General features: G+C 41.1%; 1 protein-coding gene across 1 annotated transcript; it reads left to right on the top strand.

Annotated features, from left to right (window-relative positions):
- The first annotated feature begins 5,658 nt into the window (after positions 1–5,658).
- RBP3 (retinol binding protein 3) lies at positions 5,659–21,651 on the top strand. The gene is made up of 4 exons (XM_075026923.1): positions 5,659–8,706; positions 16,266–16,456; positions 19,318–19,460; positions 21,323–21,651. Exons 1-4 carry the CDS (start codon positions 5,659–5,661, stop codon positions 21,649–21,651), a joined length of 3,711 nt encoding a protein of 1,236 aa, XP_074883024.1.
- The last annotated feature ends 472 nt before the right edge of the window (positions 21,652–22,123 follow it).

The raw sequence follows: 22,123 nt of genomic DNA, 5'->3' as shown, positions 1-22,123 counted from the left end.
AGGACTGCACATCAATTTCCCCTTTTTGTTGAAAAATTACTTGCCAGAATTCAAAATTATGTTCCTGAATTAGTTCAGGTTAGATAGCTGCAGCGCATTTTCCTGAAACTCTTCTGAATCTTCTGCTTACCTAGAATATGGCAGTTCATCTGTTCAGTGGAGTTGGTCAATGTGAGTTTATCACAGCTGTGCTCTGTGAGCTGTGATGACTCTCCACCTGCTCCTGGCTGAAATTAGAGAGGTTTCAAAATGGGAATATACATTTTCTACCCTCCCGCAATCTTTCAATAAAAATATAAACTGTCTTCTCATTCTTTTTTTTTTTTCCCCCTTTTCTCATTCTTGGTCACTGTAAAAAGAGAGGAAGGGAAGGGGAGGGAAGGGAAGGGGAGGGAAGGGAAGGAAAGGGAAAAGGAATATTAACAGAAGAAAATCAAAATCCAGCACAGTTTGGATTTAAGTTTTTCTTATTACAAATGTAATCATTAAAGAACTCACTTCAAGTGCTATTTCCATTTTCATAAGATGGAAAGCTTTCAATATTTAAAAAAAGGTGAATGGAAACTTCCAACAGCTTTAATTTTAATCTATACAGTTTTGCATAGCATGAGAACTGAAAAACTTAGGGACAAAGCCCTAACATTACTTCTTTTGGCATGGGAATTATAAAGGAATCTAAGAGTGATATTATTCATTATTTGTATTACTAAGGGGCCTAGCAAGCCTGCTCAGGGACAAAGTTTCCTTTGTACCAAACAGTACAAGAACAGAACAGAAAAGACAGTCTTGGAACATACCTGTGCAATCCAGTCATGCCCGTCACAGACAGACATGAAGTAGCACTGACCCAGACTTGTACATCTATAAAAGCCAGTGAAGGTTTGTCTAGAAATACTTAACCAAAGTCCTGGAAGCATTAAATATTTCATTAGCATAGTCCTGTGCTCGAGCTAATAAACGCTGCCTCTCAGTATTTAGGAGCACAATATCACCTTTACATTAATTCTAATTCATACATATAATTTAAAATATGGCTGCGTTAGAAGGCTCTACTAAAACCAAAAGTAGTTTATTTCCAAATTTAACCTTTATCCTGTGGGCATTTCTGCCAGTGAAAAAACTGCTCTTGCTGACACTTTCAGGTGAGTCTCATGACACTGTGGTTTATCAGTGACCAAATGGTCTATATAGGCCTGATGAGGGAATGGTGAGATCAGCCACAGATGAGAACCAGGGAGTATTGGAGCAAAATATATAAAGCAAAAAATATATAGCAAACCATTTAATCTCACTCTGTGGAAGCTTTTTAGCATGTGATCTGAGTGATGCGCACCGTGCATGCAGACTAGTCTGGGACAGATAAAAGAAAATACCTCTTCTCAATGTATGTGGGAAGTTCATACCCACAGGAAGTCAGAAAATGAAATACTTGTGGACAGATTTTAAAGGATCATAAAGTTTTATGAGTTATAAAAACTAGACCTAGGCCTGAGCTATTGAGTTCAGCTCAAAACTAAAATCACAATAGGAATTTGGCTTGGGTTATATTAGAAATTAGAATTGATATTAGAGTTACATTTTGGATCTAGGTATTCAGAGCTCAGTGAACAGACTTATATTAAACAACATTTGATAAAAATTTAAGCTATATGTATCAAGAAATGTGTAAGTACATAGTCATTTTCCAGAGCTTGAAGAATCCACACCACACAAGAAAGGATTCTTACCTTCTAACACCATCTATAAAGAATTACCAAGGTAGCAGTGATACATATCATATTGAATTCAGGGCAAGAGAAATAGATCACTGAACAGATTCAGTGTGGAAAAATAATTTTTTCCACTGTCCTAGCCTTTTAAGTCATGTGTGTTGGGAAAAGAATTGATTTTACATTTACATTGTGAAGCTAGTTTTGTTTCTGTGTGCTAGTGGTAGAGTGCATGAGGAAGAATATGTATCTAAACTTGAGGAATAAATTGAGCTGTGGATTGTTGCCATATCTTGGCTTTTACTGGGTAAAACTAATCACAACCCTGTATATATTTCTCAAAACCCTAGTTTCATAAAAACCTCAGCTACAATTTCTAGGCCTTCTGATATGAAAATATTTAGAACATGATACAATGCACAATAAATGTTAGAAAAGCGGAGAAAAAGTCTTTTTCTAATCTTACAATTTTATAACAGTCACAGGCAGGAAAGGGCCCTTTCATGATTTTTAACCCTAGATAAGGCCTCACCGGAGAAGCATATTGTGAATCTATGGAAACACTTCCTTAAATGCTAGGAAAAAAATTATCACATAATGAGTTTAGCAGTGGATATATAGAATTCATTTAGATTTGGAAGATAATTATCTGGCATATACCCTGATTAAAAATGGTCAGTTACTGTCTCCTTTCTGAGTATGATCTTCATGGCAATTCATCTGTCTGTTACATTCAGAGTAAAATGAGGTGACTAACACCTCATATATAACATCTGTAACACCCTATAGCATCCTTTGCACAGCAAGTTGAAACAGAGGTAATTTGCGTAATGCTTTGTCATTTCAAGTTATATTAATTTCTATTCTAAAAGCAGAAAGTGGTAGAGTACAGTGAAAAAGAAGGCCTTTCTAAAAAAATAAGGTTTTTTTAAGATTTTTGCTGATTTAAACAGCAGAATAAAACTACTTTCAAGAAATCCAGAAAATAGGAATTTCTCTAATTTTTGTGGTGAATAATTTAACCTTATTTCCGCCATTATTCCATACTTGGTAAATAGTTTCATATAAATATAAGTGTCCATTATGTACTATGTACTGAAGGATTAAAAAAGAAAGTTCTCCATGTACTCCATAAACATGCAATGTCATTCTTTTTTTCTGGGATAGAAAGCTGCATGCTTAAAGCTACTGTACAGACAGACAGAAATAGAGATCCATCCTGACATATTCTTAGGGACATGGATTATTGTAATTTTTTTCCCAATTCCTGTCACAATGGATCCATTTTGTAATCCTGCTCCTTGGCTCCTGGGCATGCTCTCCTCCAGCACCCAGCAAGAGTAAAAGGAAGAAATAAATAAGAAACAAAAAAGGAGACCCATCAAGCAACCCAACCCCCTAGCCCAGCAGGCAAAATATTTAACCCTTCCATGTTTACACATTTTTACTTCATTGGTTTAGATCATACATGTGTTTTCTTTATCATTATGCTTTGTTTCCATCATAACAAAATTAGTTAGTCTGTATATTTGCTTTCAAGTTAATTGAAAGGTGTTAGAACACACAAAAATTGCAAGTAACATTAAAATGTTAAACACTCCAAAGTGGGAAATGTCAGAATTAAGATTATCTGTGCATCATCCCCCTTTTGGTTGTATGCATTAATTACACAATCACAGCTCATAATATTTTTATTTCAGATGTCCCCTGCCTTAGTCAGTGCACAGAGCACATGGTGCTTAAGAATTAAGTTGGGGATTTATGAAATACAATATCTTGTCTATTGAATTTATCATCTTAACGTATACTACAGGCTGTGCAATTATTCCTGTGCTAACGGCATTTAGAGACGCTATCAGAGGTTGGAAGTAAAGGTCAGGTATGTGGTAGACATTAATGTAGCAAAAGAGATCCCTTGCCCCAAAAACTTTCCAAGCTAGACAGACAGAAGAGCCGTGGGTTAGAAAAGCAATAGAAATCGATTTGCCCAGAGTCCTGTCCACTGTATTGTCCACACAAGGAATTAATACAGCTCTGGCAATAAATCCTGTAGCTCAAAAGTCAATTTCTGGACAAAGTGTGGTTATGCTGGAGAGTTTTTGTTCCAGCTACCTTTGCCCTAGAGTGCTGGATTGTTCTTTGCAGGAAGAAAGCAAGACAAGCAATTCAAACTGGTGATATTGCCCAATGTGACATTGTCACAATATAGAACAGCCCCCTGAAATTAAGAAGACACAACAGATCTGAATCCTACTGCTTCTCTACCAATGAGGCACACAGAATTTTGCTGTGGCACACTTGGAGCTTAGTTACTTATTTATACAGTGTCATCAACAATTTCAACTATATTCTAGGCTTCTCCTTTGACAAGGCAAGTGGCAACATTTTTTAAACTAGGGGTTTTTACCGATGATAGCAGGGCCTGGTTGCCAGAAATACCTGTGATTATAACATCAAGTTTTTCAGCTTTTGCCATAGACCAGTCCTTTCTCTAATGAACTCTTAGAACAATTTAACTGTTCCCTTTGACGATTTTACATTTGTACATTTACAAACACACAGATAGAAATCAACCATGGGGTGAAATAGTACTTGCATATATAGATGAGGCTATTCCTATATGGACATGTTAAAGGAAGGAACTTTACAAAACTTCTTTATTACTACAACTAAATGACCCAGAAAGAGGACTGCACTAAACTTTGCTCATGTGAGTGGCAGGCTTCACTCATGACATTTAAACATGACACCAACAGAGTACACCCAGCCAGGGTAGACCATCTCTAGACTCTTCCCTCCACATATATTCATATGTAGCAACAAGTGACATTTTGAAAGCAATACAAAACCACACTATTCCCAGATTCCCTAGTCTATTCTTGCAGCTACCTCCAGCAAGCAGAATGGCTGGGGTAGCAACTCATTTCAGACTTAAAGCCAAGAATCTGTTCTTGTATGTCTTTGGCATGTCATACTGGAGCTCTGAATGTTGACAACTCACATGGGTACAGCCTGCAGCTGCATCCCACATATTCTGATCCTCTTTCAAACTCTTAATACAATAGGGTCTCAAATACATTGTGAGCAGAAGAAAACAACCCCCCATGTTCTATTTTGGTATGTTGAGCCTAAAGTCTATTGGCTGGGAGCTGTCATCAGACATGACCATATGTTACTCAATGGTATTACAAGTAAATCCTAATTGAGTGCAAATTATGAAGATTAAAGTCACCTCAGATTTAGCTGTATTATGTTGAGGCAAATGTATTTCAAAGTCCTGTTTAAAATGCTGGCAATTCTCAGCACAGAAATTAACAGGCTGTCATTACCTTGGATTTTATGAGCTGTTCTAAATGTCTGCAGTTCCTTTTTTGGAGCCCTTAGTCATAGAATGTAAGAACAGTCCTTTGCAGCTCAGACTGAAAAACACCAAAGACAATGTATCGTCAACAACTTTTGAAAAAATATTAAATATTGATACAACTGAGTCACTGAAGAATCTCTTGGTATGAGCTTTTCATAAATAAGGGTAAAAGACTGGATGACTGCTGTTCTGATTGTAGATAAAATCGAAGTTTTGCATTTAAGCAATCCACTGTCAGGATAAGCCAGAACCAGTTTATAATAGGCAATGCATTACCTTTTGGAAACAATTAACTGCCATAAAGATATTCCTTGATGATTGAAGTTTATTACTGTTTCATAAGAGGGCTATGAAGTAGTAAGGAGCTGAACTTCATCTATTGGTGCATTTCAGATGATGCACTCCATTTTAATGAGATTAAAGGTTTAATGCAGATAAAAGATTTTTATCTGTTCAGTGCACCTGGATTCAACACAGGGATTTCAGTGTGATTCACAAACAGAGACTCATCAGAGACGTACATTCAACCTGATAAAGAAGAGGTTGTGACTTCTTTCCTTCTTTTCTATTCCATACAGAGACAAAATGACCAGGACACATTTCTTCCTGTTTTCAGCACTGATCATGTGCAGCATATCTGCTGAGGAAATCTTTCAGCCAACGCTGGTGCTGGACATGGCTAAAGTCCTTCTGGATAACTACTGCTATCCTGAAAACCTAGTGGGAATGCAAGAAGCCATTGAACAAGCAATCAAGAGCGGGGAGATCCTGGACATCTCAGATCCAAAAATGCTGGCCAGTGTCTTGACAGCTGGAGTGCAGGGTGCTCTGAATGACCCAAGACTGGTGATCTCCTATGAGCCATCACCACATGCAGCTCCCAAAAAAGAAGCTGAGGCTTCCCCTACTCGTGAACAACTCCTGAGTCTTGTTGAGCATGCAGTCACCTATGACAAGCTGGAGGGCAATGTTGGCTACCTGAGGATTGATTATATCATAGGACAGGAAGTTGTGCAGAAAGTTGGAGCTTTTCTAGTGGACAAGGTGTGGAAGACACTGATAGAGACATCTGCCCTGGTGATAGATCTTCGTCACAGCACTGGGGGACAGATTTCTGGCCTCCCCTTCATCATCTCATACTTGCATGAAGCAGACAAGATGCTGCATGTTGAGACTGTATACAATCGGCCCTCCAACACCACTACAGAGATATGGACACTGCCAAAGGTGTTGGGAGAGAGGTACAGCAAGAACAAGGATGTCATTGTTTTGATCAGCCGCCACACCACAGGAGTGGCTGAAGATGTGGCTTACATCCTCAAGCACATGAACAGGGCTATCACTGTCGGGGAGAAGACAGCCGGGGGCTCACTGGACATCCAGAAGCTGCGTATTGGCCCCACCAATTTCTATATGATGGTTCCCGTGTCACGATCTGTGAGCCCCTTGAGTGGGGGTGGACAGAGCTGGGAGGTGAGTGGGGTGATGCCATGTGTGGCTACTGAGGCAGAGCAAGCCTTGCAGAAATCCCTGGACATCCTGGCAGTGCGCAGAGCAGTGCCTGACACCCTAAGCCACCTCACAAACATATTAAAGGACTATTACAGCTTAGTGGAGCGGGTGCCAGTGCTGCTGCGGCACCTCGTTGCCTCTGACTTCTCTTCTGTGCAGTCAGCAGAGGACCTAGCCACCAAGCTCAACACTGAGATGCAGACCTTATCTGAAGACCCCCGCCTGTTGGTCCGAGTCATGATGCCAGGTGAAGCTGCTGCCCCCCCTGCCGAGAAGCCAATTGCAGTGGCAGCCAACTTACCTGACAATGAACAACTGCTGCATGCCTTGGTGGATACTGTCTTCAAGGTGTTAGTGTTGCCAGGCAATGTTGGCTACATGCGCTTTGATGAGTTTGCAGATGCCTCTGTGCTTGCTAAGCTGGGACCTTACATTGTCCACAAAGTGTGGGAGCCCCTCCAAAATACAGAGAATTTGATCATGGACCTACGTTACAACCCTGGAGGCCCTTCCTCCTCTGCCGTGCCTGTGCTACTCTCCTATTTCCAAGATCCTGCTGCCGGCCCTGTCCATCTCTTCACAACCTATGACAGGCGCACCAACCATACACAGGAGCACAACAGCCAGGCAGAACTGCTGGGCCAGCCCTATGGGGCTCAGCGTGGCATCTACCTGCTCACCAGCCACCACACTGCTACAGCTGCTGAGGAGTTTGCTTACCTCATGCAGTCCCTGGGCCGTGCCACACTGATTGGTGAGATCACAGCGGGAAGCCTCTCACACACCCGTACCTTTCCTCTGCTGCAGCCTGAGCAGGGAATAACCCGTGGCCTAACTATCACAGTTCCTGTTATCAACTTCATTGACAACCATGGGGAAAGCTGGATGGGCGGAGGAGTTGTGCCTGATGCCATAGTGTTAGCTGAGGATGCACTGGAGAAGGCTGAAGAGGTGCTAGCTTTCCACAAGAACATGGGAGTACTTTTGGAGGGTACTGGGCAACTCCTAGAGGCTCACTATGCCATCCCGGAAGTGGCTGTTAAGGCCAGTGCTATGCTCAGCACCAAACGGGCCCAAGGAGGCTATCGATCAGCTGTAGACTTTGAGACATTGGCTTCCCAGCTTACCAGTGACTTGCAGGAGGCCTCGGGGGACCATCGGCTTCATGTCTTCCACAGCCATGTGGAACCAATACCAGAAGAACAGCTTCCCAACATGATTCCCAGTCCTGAGGAGCTGAGCTACATCATTGAGGCACTGTTCAAAATTGAGATATTGCCAGGCAACCTGGGCTACCTTCGCTTTGATATGATGGCTGAGGCAGAAACAGTGAAGGCCATTGGGCCCCAGCTGTTGCAGATGGTATGGAACAAGCTGGTGGACACGGATGCCATGATTATTGACATGAGGTATAACACAGGTGGCTACTCCACTGCCATCCCAATACTTTGTTCCTACTTCTTTGACCCTGAGCCTCGGCAACACCTCTACACTGTATTTGATCGTAGTACCTCCCGCAGCACAGAGGTGTGGACTCTCCCCCAAGTCACCGGCAAGAGATACGGCCCCCTCAAGGACATCTACATCCTAACAAGCCATATGAGTGGCTCAGCAGCTGAAGCTTTTACTCGCTCCATGAAGGATCTACACCGGGCCACAGTTATTGGTGAGCCCACAGTAGGTGGTTCCCTCTCAGTGGGCATTTATCGTGTTGGTAACAGTTCCTTATATGCCTCCATCCCCAGCCAAGTGGTGCTTAGCCCAGTCACTGGCAAAGTATGGAGTGTGTCTGGGGTGGAGCCACACATCACCCTCCAGGCCAGTGAAGCCCTGGCTGTAGCTCAGCACATTGCCAACCTGCGTGCCCGGGTGCCACAGACGCTGCAAACTGTAGGCAAGCTTGTGGCAGATAATTATGCCTTTGTGGACATTGGGACTGTTATAGCATCCAACCTCACCAAGAACATCAACAAAGACAGTTATAAAAGGATTAATACAGAAGAGGAGCTGGCCAGGAAGGTGACTGCCAACTTGCAAGCTCTTTCTGATGATGAGCACCTGAAATTACTCTACATCCCTGAACACGCCAAGGACAGCATCCCAGGGATCATGCCAAAACAGGTATAGTTCTCTTGTACCCATCTATATTGATACCAGCTAGAATGGGAGCATTGAGTCAGATATCTTGTTTCTAGCCCATATCATAAACCCACCAGGATTTACCTGTACCCAGAAGAGACGCCTGAGTGGGTTTTGGAGGCTGAGCGCTCTCTGACACTAAGGCAAGTCAGGGTAGTAGCTTTGGTAGTAGATGGTAGTTCTGGATGCATGCATTTGGGAGCAACCTTCAGGCTGTGAATCTCTTTCAGTTGCCATCTGCCACAAGCAAATATGCAGGCTTCATGGTTAGAGAAAAGATATCTCATTGTCTCTGTGATCTCCCCTCTTTCAGTGCTATGGCTTTTCAAGCTGTAATAAATTAATGCAGAAACCCACTGGTTACAAACCAGGTTTGTAATTTAAGAAAAATTTGGTTGGACTAAAGTAAATGAATACACCAGCAAAACATACAGCCATATACTCTTTAATGGATTTTTGTCTATAAAATTGCTGTACCTGACTTCTATTATACCAGAATAACAAACAACTCCTTTGGTAGTGACAGTGGAAATTTGTTCTGATTGTATCTCATGCTCGGCATCAGACAGTTTCCCAGTGACCTAGAAATACTTTGGAAGAAGTATCTGGGTGGAAGTTAGGTGACCCCAGGGAAAAATTGATTTTTAATAATCTACTTTTGCCCTTGCTGTGTGGTTTGCATAACAGTCTGTGCTTTGTTCTGAGCCTGGGTATTTATACACTCGTCTGCCTTGGCAATCCTTTTTGTTCATTGTTGTGCTGGAGGGAGCTCCCAGGAGCACTTGTTAAAATTCCATCTTCAAATTAAAGGCAGGGTTAGGATAACCTGATCCCTTTCTTGGATGAAGTTAGCTCCTTTCTGGCTACTGCTTTAGCATGGCTATATCAGAGACATCTTTTCTCCAGGGACTCATAAAATTACTTTTTGAAGAGAATGCATTTGCCTTTGCAATGAACCAGAGTATACCAAGTGTCAGGTAACTATTAAATGTTTCCTGGGGGAGGAAATCTGTGGGCTTCCACTCTCTGAAGTTTTTGGCATGCATGATTTAAAGTGGGCATGACCTTTGTGGTATTATCTCCAACACTAAGGTTAAGGACAAAGTCTAATCATTGCCAAGGGAGTGCATTTTTTTCAAGTTTGTTAAACAAAAGATGCTGGCCCCATTCTTGCCTCTAAGCTTAAATGGAAATAATTAATTAAAGGATTTTTCTATTCCATCAATCTCTTTCCCTCCTACATTTGCTGGGTGTAGAAAACTTCGCTCTAAAGATGTTTTTGACCGAGTATCCTGCTAAATTATTAGCAACATACCAGTAGTGATACATCACAATGTCTCCCCATTCTACAAAGTTGGCCCATCTTGCAAATTAGTCACTGTTTTCACTGAAGCTGTTAATGGATATTGTTGGCTATTTTTACTTCTTCAAACCTTACTTACTTTATTCAGACCTTGAATGTTGAGAAGAGGATGTACAGGACAAATATCTTATTTGTCACATGACATGAAATTCTGATCCTGACAGAGCTAGTGAGGAAATACCATTATACTAATTAATGCCTCTGTTTACCTCAGTTCGTTGTCAAGCAAAATGATTGGAAGTGGTCAGGAATACACCCATAAGAAGGAAATCACATCAGCGTGGATGAAAATCAGGACAAATGTGAGATCTCTTCAAGGGGAAATAATGTATAAACAGCAGAGGATCTCTTATGAGGCTAAAATACTTTCCAAAGTCATATGCATTCCCTCACAGTGCTTGAGAAAATTGGGAGACAGAGACACAAGAGAGCGGTGTTAAGACATTTTAAGGCAAAAGAGGGTGAGTGAATGAAGATACTGAAGTCATTGAAGTAAAGGCTTTTTCTAGTGATAGAGATGAAAGAAAATTCACTTATTCCACAGAGCACTGGGAAGCAAGAGTACCTTCATTCCTGCCTTGCTTTTGCAGAGCCAAGAGAGGTACTTTCGGTGGAACATTTCAGGAATACTCCATACCAATACCCCAGAGAGGAAATGTCTTAAGATTACAGTGAAGCTTACATGATGGCACTAATTGCATTTGTAATTTATTTTTTTTTTTGACAGTCCTATACATGGATGTAGTGGCTCTTCTAACCTGTATCACATTTGTTCCTCAAAAACCTAAGAGCTCATTTTTCTCTTGTGCTACCTAACTTCCAAGCCACCCTTTCCCTTGACAGTGGGATTTTCTTGATAATGACCTTGACAGTGAAGCAGATCCAACATAATTAAATGAAAGTGATGATGAATAACTGCAGGAAGGATGGGATGGGACATAGGAGACAGACAAGTGAAATGCATGTAGACCTTTGCGACTGCTACACTAGAATAGCTGCTGAAGCATAATACGGGGTAGTGAATATGTCTCCTCTATTACAGCAGCAAGGTCAATATTAGCCAGAGTTCTCTGCTGCATAAATGCCACTTTCCAAAGTCAGACTTCCCAGAGGCAAATATTGTATATATTGTTTGTGATTCAGAAAATAGCATTTTGCTTATAAGGCAGAGCTCTGTAAACTTGCTGATGCTCAGTTCAATAATCCCTACTTCTTATTCTTCTGTTTGCCTCTCCCTCCCTCCAGTCATACCTTCCTTTCCATACTGAAACGCTTGTGTTCTTGAATATCTGAGTATTGTAGACTACTTATGGAAGAACTTCTGCCTGATTTTGGCAAATGTGTAATGTCAATTTTAAGTGACAAAAGTCTCCCTGAGTGTCTCTTTTGGGCCCATGATAATGCCCAAATGCTTTTGATGCAGCCTTCACACCTAAGAGAATTTTTGTATTAATGTTTTAGATAAGCAGCTGAAAACGATGATCAGAGTAAAGGACAAAAAGGAATCCTTTATAAAGAGAAATTGTTCCTGCATTTGAAGTCCTCCTTTTCCCAGATGAATAATATGTATCTATAGCAGAGTATTGTACTTGCTGAAGGAAGCAATAGTAACAGATATTTCACCAGAAAGGGGTATAGTTTGCTTATGTCCCTTCATTAATGAGTGAAATCAAAATGCTCAGCCTCAAAGTGTCAAGATAGATAGTCAAATTGCTACATCTGTTGCTAACAGGTGGAAAAAATTGTTGTGGGCCCATACAATGCTGATTTATGTCAACATAACCACAGCAAAATCAGTAGAACTATACAAGTTTATGCAAGCCAAAAAAAAATGTCTCATGTTTAACTCTCACTGACTCTTCACCTTTTGCAATTCATGCTTGCTTCTTGTATTTGGTGCAGAAAAGAATGACACTTTGTTAATCACTTTTGTTCTTTTTCTAGTACCCTTCATCTTCTGATCCTGATACTCAAGCTCAATGCAGCTACATTTCCAGTTACAATCCCACCAAAGAGATCCGTTTGTGCTCATTTTTTTCCATTGTCATTAATGTTACAGTAGATTTGGCCATTAGTTTTAAGGATTTCCAGTGCGTTTTGGATGAAAATCAAAATTTAGCTATGAATCATGTTTTCAAATTTTGCTTTCAAATGTAAACTTCCAGGACATTGACTAGAAAATAACTGCTCACTGTCTTGCAATGAGTATGTTGCAAGCTGTGTATTGTCAGAGCAGGCTTACACACCGCTGTGCAGTGCCACCCTTTGCGGGGTGAAAGTGCAGCTTCTCACTCTGCCCTGCACTCCCTCAATGGGGACTGAGAGCCTTAAATAACCTCTTTTAATCCTTTCCAGAGCACTGTCCCACAGTCTCAGCTTTTGCTTGTGGTAACCCCCCCATCCTGGCTGTCTTGGTGCAATGGAGGGCAGGATTAGAATTCAAAGCTACAGTTCTGGAAAAACTGAAGAAATGATCTGTGAAAAGCAGGATGAGGTTAAATAAGAACACATGCAGGGTTCTTACACAGTTTCTAGGGTGATAGTAATTGGCTGCACAACTCTGGGAGGAAAACATCTTGTTTAGGGGGAGTCCTGTAAAAAAGTATATGGGTTCTTCTGCTTTCATAAGCTGAACACAAGTCAGCAGAGTCAAGTTGTTACAGTAAAAAATAATAATCATCAAACTGGAATGGATAAGGAGGAATATAATCAGTAAGACATATGAAGTCTTCTGCTACATTCAGCTCTAAAGAAAATTCAGCTAGAGTATACTATGTGCAGTCTTGGGCAAAAGTTTTCTGGAAAGATGTGGCTCAAGTGGGGAGACAGCAGAAAAGAGGAACAGGAGTAAAGAGAAAACTGAATAAGAGTCATCTTGAAAAAGTTTAAAAGATTTGAGTTGTTTATTCCAGAGAGAAGAAAACTGAGAGGAGACATGAAAACAGTCTTCAGATATATAAGAGGACATTTCCAATATGAAGAGAATAATCTGTTCCCTTGTCCATGGTAAAAAGGCCAAGAAGTAATGCACTTAAATTGTAGAAAGTAGTGAACTTAACTTAGCTGTTTACACTAGATTTTAAAAACATTGTTGTGATAGTAAGGCTAGTGACGTACTAGACTGGATTGCCTGGAAATCACCCAGTGATATGGGTGTTTTTAAGAGCATGTGAGAATCAGTTGTCAGGGATATAGCTGATCCTGCTCAGTCCTTGAGCTGGAGGACCTACTAGGATGGACGTTTCCATTCCAGCCTGTGAGGGTACACAAGGAACCCAAATGTTATGCTGAGAAAGAAAGGCGTAACCCTGCCACATAGCCCCCAAGATCTCCTGGTTCTTAAAGCAGTCTCAGGATTTGCAATGGCTCAAGAGTGTTGGCTGATAATATTTTAACAGCTGCCAGTTGACAGCACTAGCAAGCTTAATAGAAATCAGAATTCCATTAAAATGGTCAGCACAAAATTAGCTAGGAAAATACAGGTTCCATCTAAACAGACAAAACAACTTAGGGGACGGTTGAAAGGGGAGAAAAGAGGAAAGAGAGGCACAGTTGGAAAAGTAGTTTGCCCATGGTTGGGGTATGTGTCGGTAGCAGAACTGGGGATGAAACTCCATGCATGAGCCCCAGGGCAGCATTCTAGGTCCTATTTTGTGTCACATCATTTGTTCCAGTTAGGCCACTCACTTGTGAAAGGAGGCTGCAGAATAGGGCTGGAGACCCTATATGGTTAACAAAAAACAATTCTTCCTTTGCTTAAGTGGTGTTAGCTTGGAGATCCTTTAGTCTAGCCACATTGCTTATAGTGTTCTTACTAAGGCACCTGAGGGTTTATATTTAACATCAAGTCATTTGTATGTAAACATTGCCTAACTGAACAGAAGGATCTTACTTCCAGCTGCATCCTGTTCCAGCTTGTCCTTGGCCTGCAAACAGAGCCCTGCTTTCCAAAGGAGAGCACACTGTTGCTCTCTGAAGCTAGACTTACTTCCTTAGGTACCAGCAGCACACGGTCCATGTGCCAGTGTCATGAACCTGCAGTATTCTAGGAAAGTAACTCTCTCCTGTCCATCCCAGCCTCCTTCCCTCATTTGCTTAAAAAATAGGAGGCTTGCCCCACCCCCACCCCCAAATTACATTCTGAATGCTTTTCATCCAACTTCTGGTCTTAGAGCCTTTAGAATAGATATACTTTCATACCTTTTCCTGCAGCCATGAAGGTGAAGAAGAGTTGAAATCCTTGTACATACATTTTACCCCATGAGACCTGAGGTTTTAAGAGCAACCTGCCCACCTTCAAATCTGTAATGAATTTCCAAGAGTTAGCAACACTGCTAGCAAGTACTGAAGTCCTCAGTTAACAAAGATGTGATGCAGCACAGTAAAAGAACAAGTAGAAAAAAATTTACCAGACATAGACAGAGAGGTTGTACTTAATCAACATGCTTATAGGTATGCATCTAGCAATTATTGTTGGAGACAGAGCTAAGAAATCTGTGTGTTCAGTTAAAATATCATTAGTAAGTGGCTGTGAGTAACACATCAATTTTATTTGTAGATGTTACCAATGAATGATGACTTGTTTCTCCTGGGGGGACCAGTACCTCTGAACTAGATATAAGCTCTGTCAGAACAATGCAATGCATGCTGGATATATTCTTCAAAACTGTGATTTGTTAATCAAAGTACAGTGGGCAGATCAAGTAGCATTGCTGTCACTGGGAAGTGGATTGGAAATGACAAACTCAGTAGTGCTGGACTGATATTTTTACAGTCCAGAGACAATGGTTATTTACACAAGGTACAGTGAGAAAGAAGGGTACAGAAAAGGACTCAGTAGAGTTTGTTTTACCGTCAGATCAACAACTACTGGCCAACAGGGCTTTTTAATGGTTGAAATTTCGGCATACAGAAGGCACTGAATGATGAAGCAGTCCAGGGTAGCCAGAAGTGTGATTTGGTGGGTAATTTTCCCCCAGGTAAAGGTAAAGTGTTTGAGCTGTGTCAAATACAGCTGCTTTCACACACATTGGAAACTCTCTTTCTGCTGTGGCAGACCTGCTTTTGGCAGGAGCGCAACCCCAGGCCAGAGCACTACATGTAGGACAGAAGATTGCCTGACTCCTCTACAGTTGCAGAAAGCCCAAATACCTCCCAAATCCTGTGGCATATTGCAGGCTGGGAGAGCACCTTTTAGCAGAAGACTCATTGCTGACTCCTTGTACTTTTGAGTGTAAAAGTATGGATTGTCTGGGGCTGAGCTATGGCAGAGGGCAACTGGTTTAAAAGCAAGTATAAAATAATTTTCACAGCAACCCAGAGGAGAAAGGCCAAATGGCTGAAGGTCACATAAGCCTCATATATCCCAAAGCCTTATCTCCTTAAACTGAAGGAGAGTCTTCCATTTTCATATGCATGCATGGAAAACAGAAGTTTGGCAATAGGAGCAGGCTATGTCTCAATGCATGTAGGGGTTACTAGGATAACTTTATTAGTTGACTACACATTGCTATTAAAAAAATGTCTACCATTTAATAACATAAGCTAACCAAAATGAAATTAATCACAGCCTAACATGTGAGACTCCAGGCACATGGCCACCATATAAGAGATTTAACACGTCTGCCTCATGAGTATCCTAGCACATGCCCAACATCAGGTTCCTCACTGTCACAGGGGCTGGCTCATTAAGAGTAGCTGGGGCCAACCTCACCTGTAGCCAGCCACAGTTTGTCAGCTGAGGCCAATCAAGAGATTATAGAAGTCCCAAGTGCCTTATTTAGAAAGAACTGCTAAAGGAAACAAGGGGGCTTGGGTGGCATGCCTGGGATAGTGGCCTATGCTGCAGGCTGGTTCTTATAGCCTTCTCAGCCTCTTTGGTCCAAGGAAATTCCTGTATTTTTGGAAAATAAACTGAGCCTTGACAAATAGGTGCCTGATACAGATTCTGGGTATGCTATTGATGCACTCTATACTGGGCAAACAATGCAGCAGCCAATGCTAACCTATGTTTAATATGCAAAAATCTTAATATCATTCATTATGTTCTTCAAACTTGGTCATATTCCTCACATATGTCCCACCTGGACTAAAATTGACCCACGTAACTCTTTTTAAATCTTGTGCCAAGCTATCAGTGCCAGAAAATGATTTGTTTTGTTTTTCCAAACTCTTTCAGATCCCTCCCCCAGAAGTATTCGAAGATCTGATTAAATTTTCATTCCACACAAATGTATTTGAAAACAACATTGGCTATCTGAGATTCGATATGTTTGGAGACTGTGAACTTCTAACCCAGGTGTCCGACCTACTGGTAGAGCATGTTTGGAAGAAAATTGTTCACACAGATGCATTAATCATAGACATGAGGTAAACCTTTGAATGGCAAATAACCAAAGCTCTTTCAAAACAGCATTTTATTTGTAACAGCGAATTAGCTTTACATGGCTTACTGTCCTGTTTACAGGCTAACATTGCTGCAATTAAATGAGAAAAGGAAAACAGCCAAGGAAAACAATAACAGTCTGGAAGTATATCTCAAGATAAATTGTACCATCACTTGAGATGTTTAGAACTAAATGGGCAAATTTAAGGAATATGTTGCAGAACACGATCCTGGATGTCACATCTGTTTTCTTTCTCTGTTTTCTTTCTAATCTAACTCCGCATGTGCCTTGTATTAATTGTATATATATATGGCTTAATTAAATCTTTTACTGCGGGCAGTGGTCAAGTGATTGAACAGTCAAAAAAACAGCCCATGCATAAGGTTATGTTACAACATCTAGTTTGCCATATTTGCAGTGCTAAATTATCCTGGGCAACCAGCCCTGTACAGAATGACTCTTGTGCACAGAGCACAAAGGTGGCTTAAAGGTACTGTATCACTCCTAGACCCTGCTGCAGCAAGCTACAACATCATATGCATGCTTTCAGCTTAGAATTCTGTTGGACACGCCAGCGTGTCAACAATGCTCCAAATCTTATGAGCCAGAAAATGGATCTATTTGTTGCCATCTACCAAAGCAGATGAATATGACAAATATACATTTCCCATACAATATTTAGGTAAGCCATTCCCTTGTTTTGGTCAAGAGGTAATGTTTGTGAGCCCAGAACATTAAAAATATCAACTAAAGAAAAGAAGGCCTTTGTAAGAACTCATTTTTAATGCTAGAACCACTTATGTCCATTGTCAACATGGGCCTTTCAATATTTGGTAATCTTCTTAATATTATTCTGGGATCTGCAGCATGTGCAAGAAAAGATAAGCATGGCTATGAGAGCAGAGAGAGAGATCTCACTGTGTAAGCACAGAGGAGGCAGGGCAGCAACCAGAAAAACACACCCATGACTGAGTTCAAATTCAGTAAAGGCACCACTCTCTTCCAATAGACTTGAGATAGCACTGGAACTTTCATCTTTCTTGCCCCAGTTTTCTCCCAGGCTAAAACTCATATCAGGGCCAGGGTCAAAAAAAAAGCAAAGGTGAAATCATGTCCCAGGTACCAAATGGTCTTATTATAGTTTTTTTCTTGTGTTTCTTTGAGCTTTTTTATATTTAATATATTTTCAGCCCTTTGAGTGCACAGAAAAGACCCAGTCTCTGAAGGCATGTAAAAGAGAACCCCAAATATTATAACCTTTGAAATTGTCCCTAAACCAATCTTGTGATTTTAAGGCAAGGCTGATAATTTCAATTTTGCATGGGATTAACCATAATGAATAATGTTTCTCATCTTACAAGTTTCCCTCCCTGGAACAGCTGGGCCACTCATGAACTTCATATTTTCATCATTTCAGTTTTGCATGGGATTAACCATAATGCATGTCTCTCACCCTAATAGTTCCCCTTCATGGAACAGCTGTGCCACTCATGAACTTCATATTTTTAGCCTTCACAGTATTGAGAAGAGACACTGCTAAACTAAATGGCTTCCCTAATGTCACACAAGAAGTCTGTAATGAAGTACTTGGCTCCAAAAGTTAAGCTAAAACTCTTCAACTGCTCAGTCATTATTACTGACTAAAGTTTCTACAGTTTCACTGTCTGCAAGAGAGTCCCAGGAAGAGCTCTCCAGCATTGCCTCTAGCAACCTGCTTGCCACTGACTTCAGCCATGATGGCAGCTGTGGGAAACTGGGCTCTGCTGGGTCTAGCTGCCTCCTGGGTTGTGCAGCAGCATCAGGACCTCCTGGCAGCACAGCACTATCTGGGACACACTGAAGAGGCTTATTTCAGTTCTAGCCAGTCACAGTGTGAATCCAGCATACAGCTCCCAAATGCTGCAGAATAAAGAGGTAGCTTCACTCTTTGGGACAGAGGCCTTCTGGATTGTCTAATCCTTTTCTGGAGGTGAAAAAAATTTAGTTATGGACTGAACTGAACAAAACTCATTTTCTAGCAGGTTTTTGCTGGAATGTCTGTGCCAGGCACTCCTTACATCACCTACAGGAAAGCACTGTATCTATCTTGTATTAGTGGGCAAATTACAAACATTTCCAGTGCTGTATGTGCTCTAGTATTAGTGAAAAGTGACAGACAAAAAATAATTTGGTATTCCATTGTGTGTATTCATAGCAGGGGTTCTCCAATGACACTTAGGCTCTTCAGTGAATTTAATCTTCAGAGACTGGTATGACATTAAACTACAACCACAGTTTTCAAACATGACTGTCCTAAATGAAGCAGCTAACACAATCTTTAGGCACAAAAAGAAATGGCCTGATCTTATAAGGTGCCAAACACCAAGTATTCTCATTGTGTGCAGCAGGAAATAAGAAGACAACAGTTCTACAAACATATATTGCTTAAATTGGGTTCTACATTTATATTTTAGGGTTTAGGTATTTACTCATGCTGCCTATGTCAGGAACAGCATGTGTTACTCAGAGTAGAAGAATAACAAGAATCTGATGTTTCTCTGCAGATTAAGAGTCTTTGCTTACTTTCTGAATTTTTTCCAGGTTGAATCAAGAAAAAATAGATCATTCAGTTTTATGTTTGCCTTTTGAAGTCAGTTGTGGGCAATAACAGTCCGAGACTCTTAGACAAGATTTTGTTTCTCTGATAAATGTGCAAATGCCGATAGGGGAGAATGAATGTAAATGTGCCAAAATGTAGCCATAAGCCCTTTCAATACTGATGTTAAGGAACAATACTTGGAAGGGAGAGTTACTGTCTGCCACAAATTTTCAGCTGTTTCCTTAATATTTTTAATTTTTGAAAAGGTACAATATTGGAGGGTCCACCACTTCCATAGCAATCCTATGTTCATACTTCTTTGATGAAGGACACCAAATTCTCTTGGACAAAGTTTACGACAGACCCAGTGACTCAGTAAAGGAAATATGGACCCAGACACAGCTCAAAGGTAAAATGACTATTTCTTTTTAGAGTAGCTTTTCATTTCAGATGTCCCTCCTTGTGTATTTTCAAGTGAGCCATTAAGCACCATAACTCATTTGGTGAAAAAACCTGTCACGATTAGCTCCAGCTGTGCGGAGGATGTAAAAATAAAAATGTTCATTTCAGCCATGTCCCTCAATGCCATCTGTAAGTAACAGTTTATCACTCCTAGGAATGGGGTATGTTAGGCACAGAGGTTTGTAAACTGGTCCCCAGGAGTTTAGCTGAATACTGTGTACAGCACTTGTGACTTGTTGCTTTGAAAAGTTGCCAAAGTTAAAAATAACTCCTGTGTTGCCTAGACCTCTAGTAATATCTCTTCCAATACTCACACCTAGTTTTATATGTAGCTCTTGACTTTCTACCTGTGTAATCCACTATTTCAGTAGATGAAAACACCCACAATAGCCCAGTTTGTCCAGAGAATGCAAGAGAGCAAGAAAAGCTCTAAATTTTGCACATCTGAGTGAGTATGGAGCATATGGCAATGTATCACCCCTCCCCCCCACACACACCACTCCCTGCCTTGCTGTTCGTGGAAGTTGAAAGGATGCTGCAACATGCAGAAACAGAGCTCTTCAGTGCTCATAAAGTGCAGTTAGAGTGCTAAGAAGCCTGAAAGATTGGTTTTAATTATTTACCCCTTTAAAGCTAAGACAGTACCAAAAAAGGTGTCACAATGGTGTCTGCAATTATTGGCTTGGAGCATGCTAAAGTGGTTAAACTTTGTCACAGGCTGCAGGGCCCATCTATTTTCCCAGGCAGTCAGAGGTGGGCTGTGCTAAGGGATATGATTACTATGGACACATTCCAGTGCCCATCAAAGAGAACAGGCAGACTCACACTAACTTCAAAGGAGCTGGATCTGGTCCTGTATTATATATATCTTCTATGAAAAGGGTCTTCTAATGGTTATTACGTCTATAGTGAAATAAGAAGAGCAAAGATGGTGTGAAAATTAATTACCATGCTACTGGCCCCTCTCTTAGTTTAGTGTGAGAATTATATGTCATACTGTAACTTACTTAAAGAATTACATTTTTAGAGCACTTCAGAGTAGTTTTCAAGTTATCAGGTCCCAGTTATGACAGACTGGCCACTTTTTCAAAGGAACTAAGCTCTCAAAAAGTATCTAGTGTGTTCAGATATATTGAAAATAAGGTGCAAAAAACCTCCTACTCCTGTCAGCTGGTTTATGTAAGAAAATGAGATAACTTGGCTCAGATCCTAATAATAAAGGAGTATTTGTTGAAGGGTTTGGGACAAAGGCCATGCAACAGCTTCCATTTATAGACTATAAAAAGCCTGTGGGAAACCACTATAACTGTAATTTCATAAAACGCCACCTGCATAGTTTGCAGGCCAAGCTCTATGACAGGCATGTTCCTACAGCAGGAATGAGAGTGAAACTGAAGATGCTGCTGGCTGAGCTTTGAGTATTCCTGCTGGAGCAGTGGAAAATGTCACTTTCCTCACCTGCCTATCCCACTCCTCTGATGGGATCTAGAACTCCTGTAAAAGTCAAAGCCACAGAAGAGCCAGCAGTAGTAACCATGAGCTGGCCTCCCTGCTGCTGGAGCTCATAACCAGAAACTGATGGCACAAGAGCACCACATAGTATGACAGGTGTTTTTTACAGTATAGAGGCTGGGCTAGTGTAAAAAGTTCTTTAATACTATCATAGGTACAAAGCAAATTTCCAAGCTTCTTTGGTTTTTAATAGCAGGTAGGGAATGAAGTGTGTTTTATCTTGGCTTCTCTTGCTCCTTTATGCAAATAAATCTCAGAAAATTGATGCATTTCTGATGCTTTTTGTCCACCTGGCAGGGGAGAGGTATGGCTCTCAGAAGGGGCTAATAATCCTCACCAGTGCTGTGACATCTGGGGCTGCTGAAGAGTTTGTATACATAATGAAGAGACTGGGCAGAGCTCTTACCATTGGGGAACAGACCAGTGGTGGCTGCCATTCCCCACAGACATATCAAGTAGATGATACCAACTTCTACATCATCATCCCCACGTCCAGATCAGTCATCTCTGCAGAGAGCACTTCTTGGGAAGGGAAAGGAGTGCCTCCTCACATGGAAACACCAGCTGAAACAGCACTCATCAAAGCTAAGGAGATGCTCAGTGCTCACCTGCACAGCTCTAGATAGCCCAGTGGGGGAACATGCCCCTAGTGCTTAGGGAAAGAAAACTACCTCCCCAAATGTAAACCCTAGAAAGGAGTGGGAGCTTCATTTCAACCTCTATGGTCAGTGATTGGTTCCCTGTACATAGCTCAAAGTGACTCCTTTTTCAACATGCTGACTTTTTTACCCCGTTCTGTGGAACCCAACTCTTTCTGGCCATGGTGGAGATACTTGGATAATACACTGGGGTTTCTGGATTCCTCTCCTGTGGTAAATGTTAGTTGTTGCAGTGTCCGTTTTGTAAGATTTAGCTCCAAATCACAGATTTCCTTTGGTCCCTTAGAAAAATCCCAGCTGTTAGTATTGAAAGTATGTGAACCAGCTCAAAGCATTTATGCAAAGATAGAAAAGGCACCTCTGCTCCTTTGGAAATTGTGTATATTCTTATTTACACATCTTAAAGAATTAACAGTAGTTGGGAGAGTCTGTTTTCCAA

Source organism: Buteo buteo, chromosome 4 (genome assembly GCF_964188355.1).
Source record: "Buteo buteo chromosome 4, bButBut1.hap1.1, whole genome shotgun sequence".
Taxonomy (NCBI): domain Eukaryota; kingdom Metazoa; phylum Chordata; class Aves; order Accipitriformes; family Accipitridae; genus Buteo; species Buteo buteo.
This window is presented reverse-complemented; position numbering and strand designations above follow the sequence as displayed.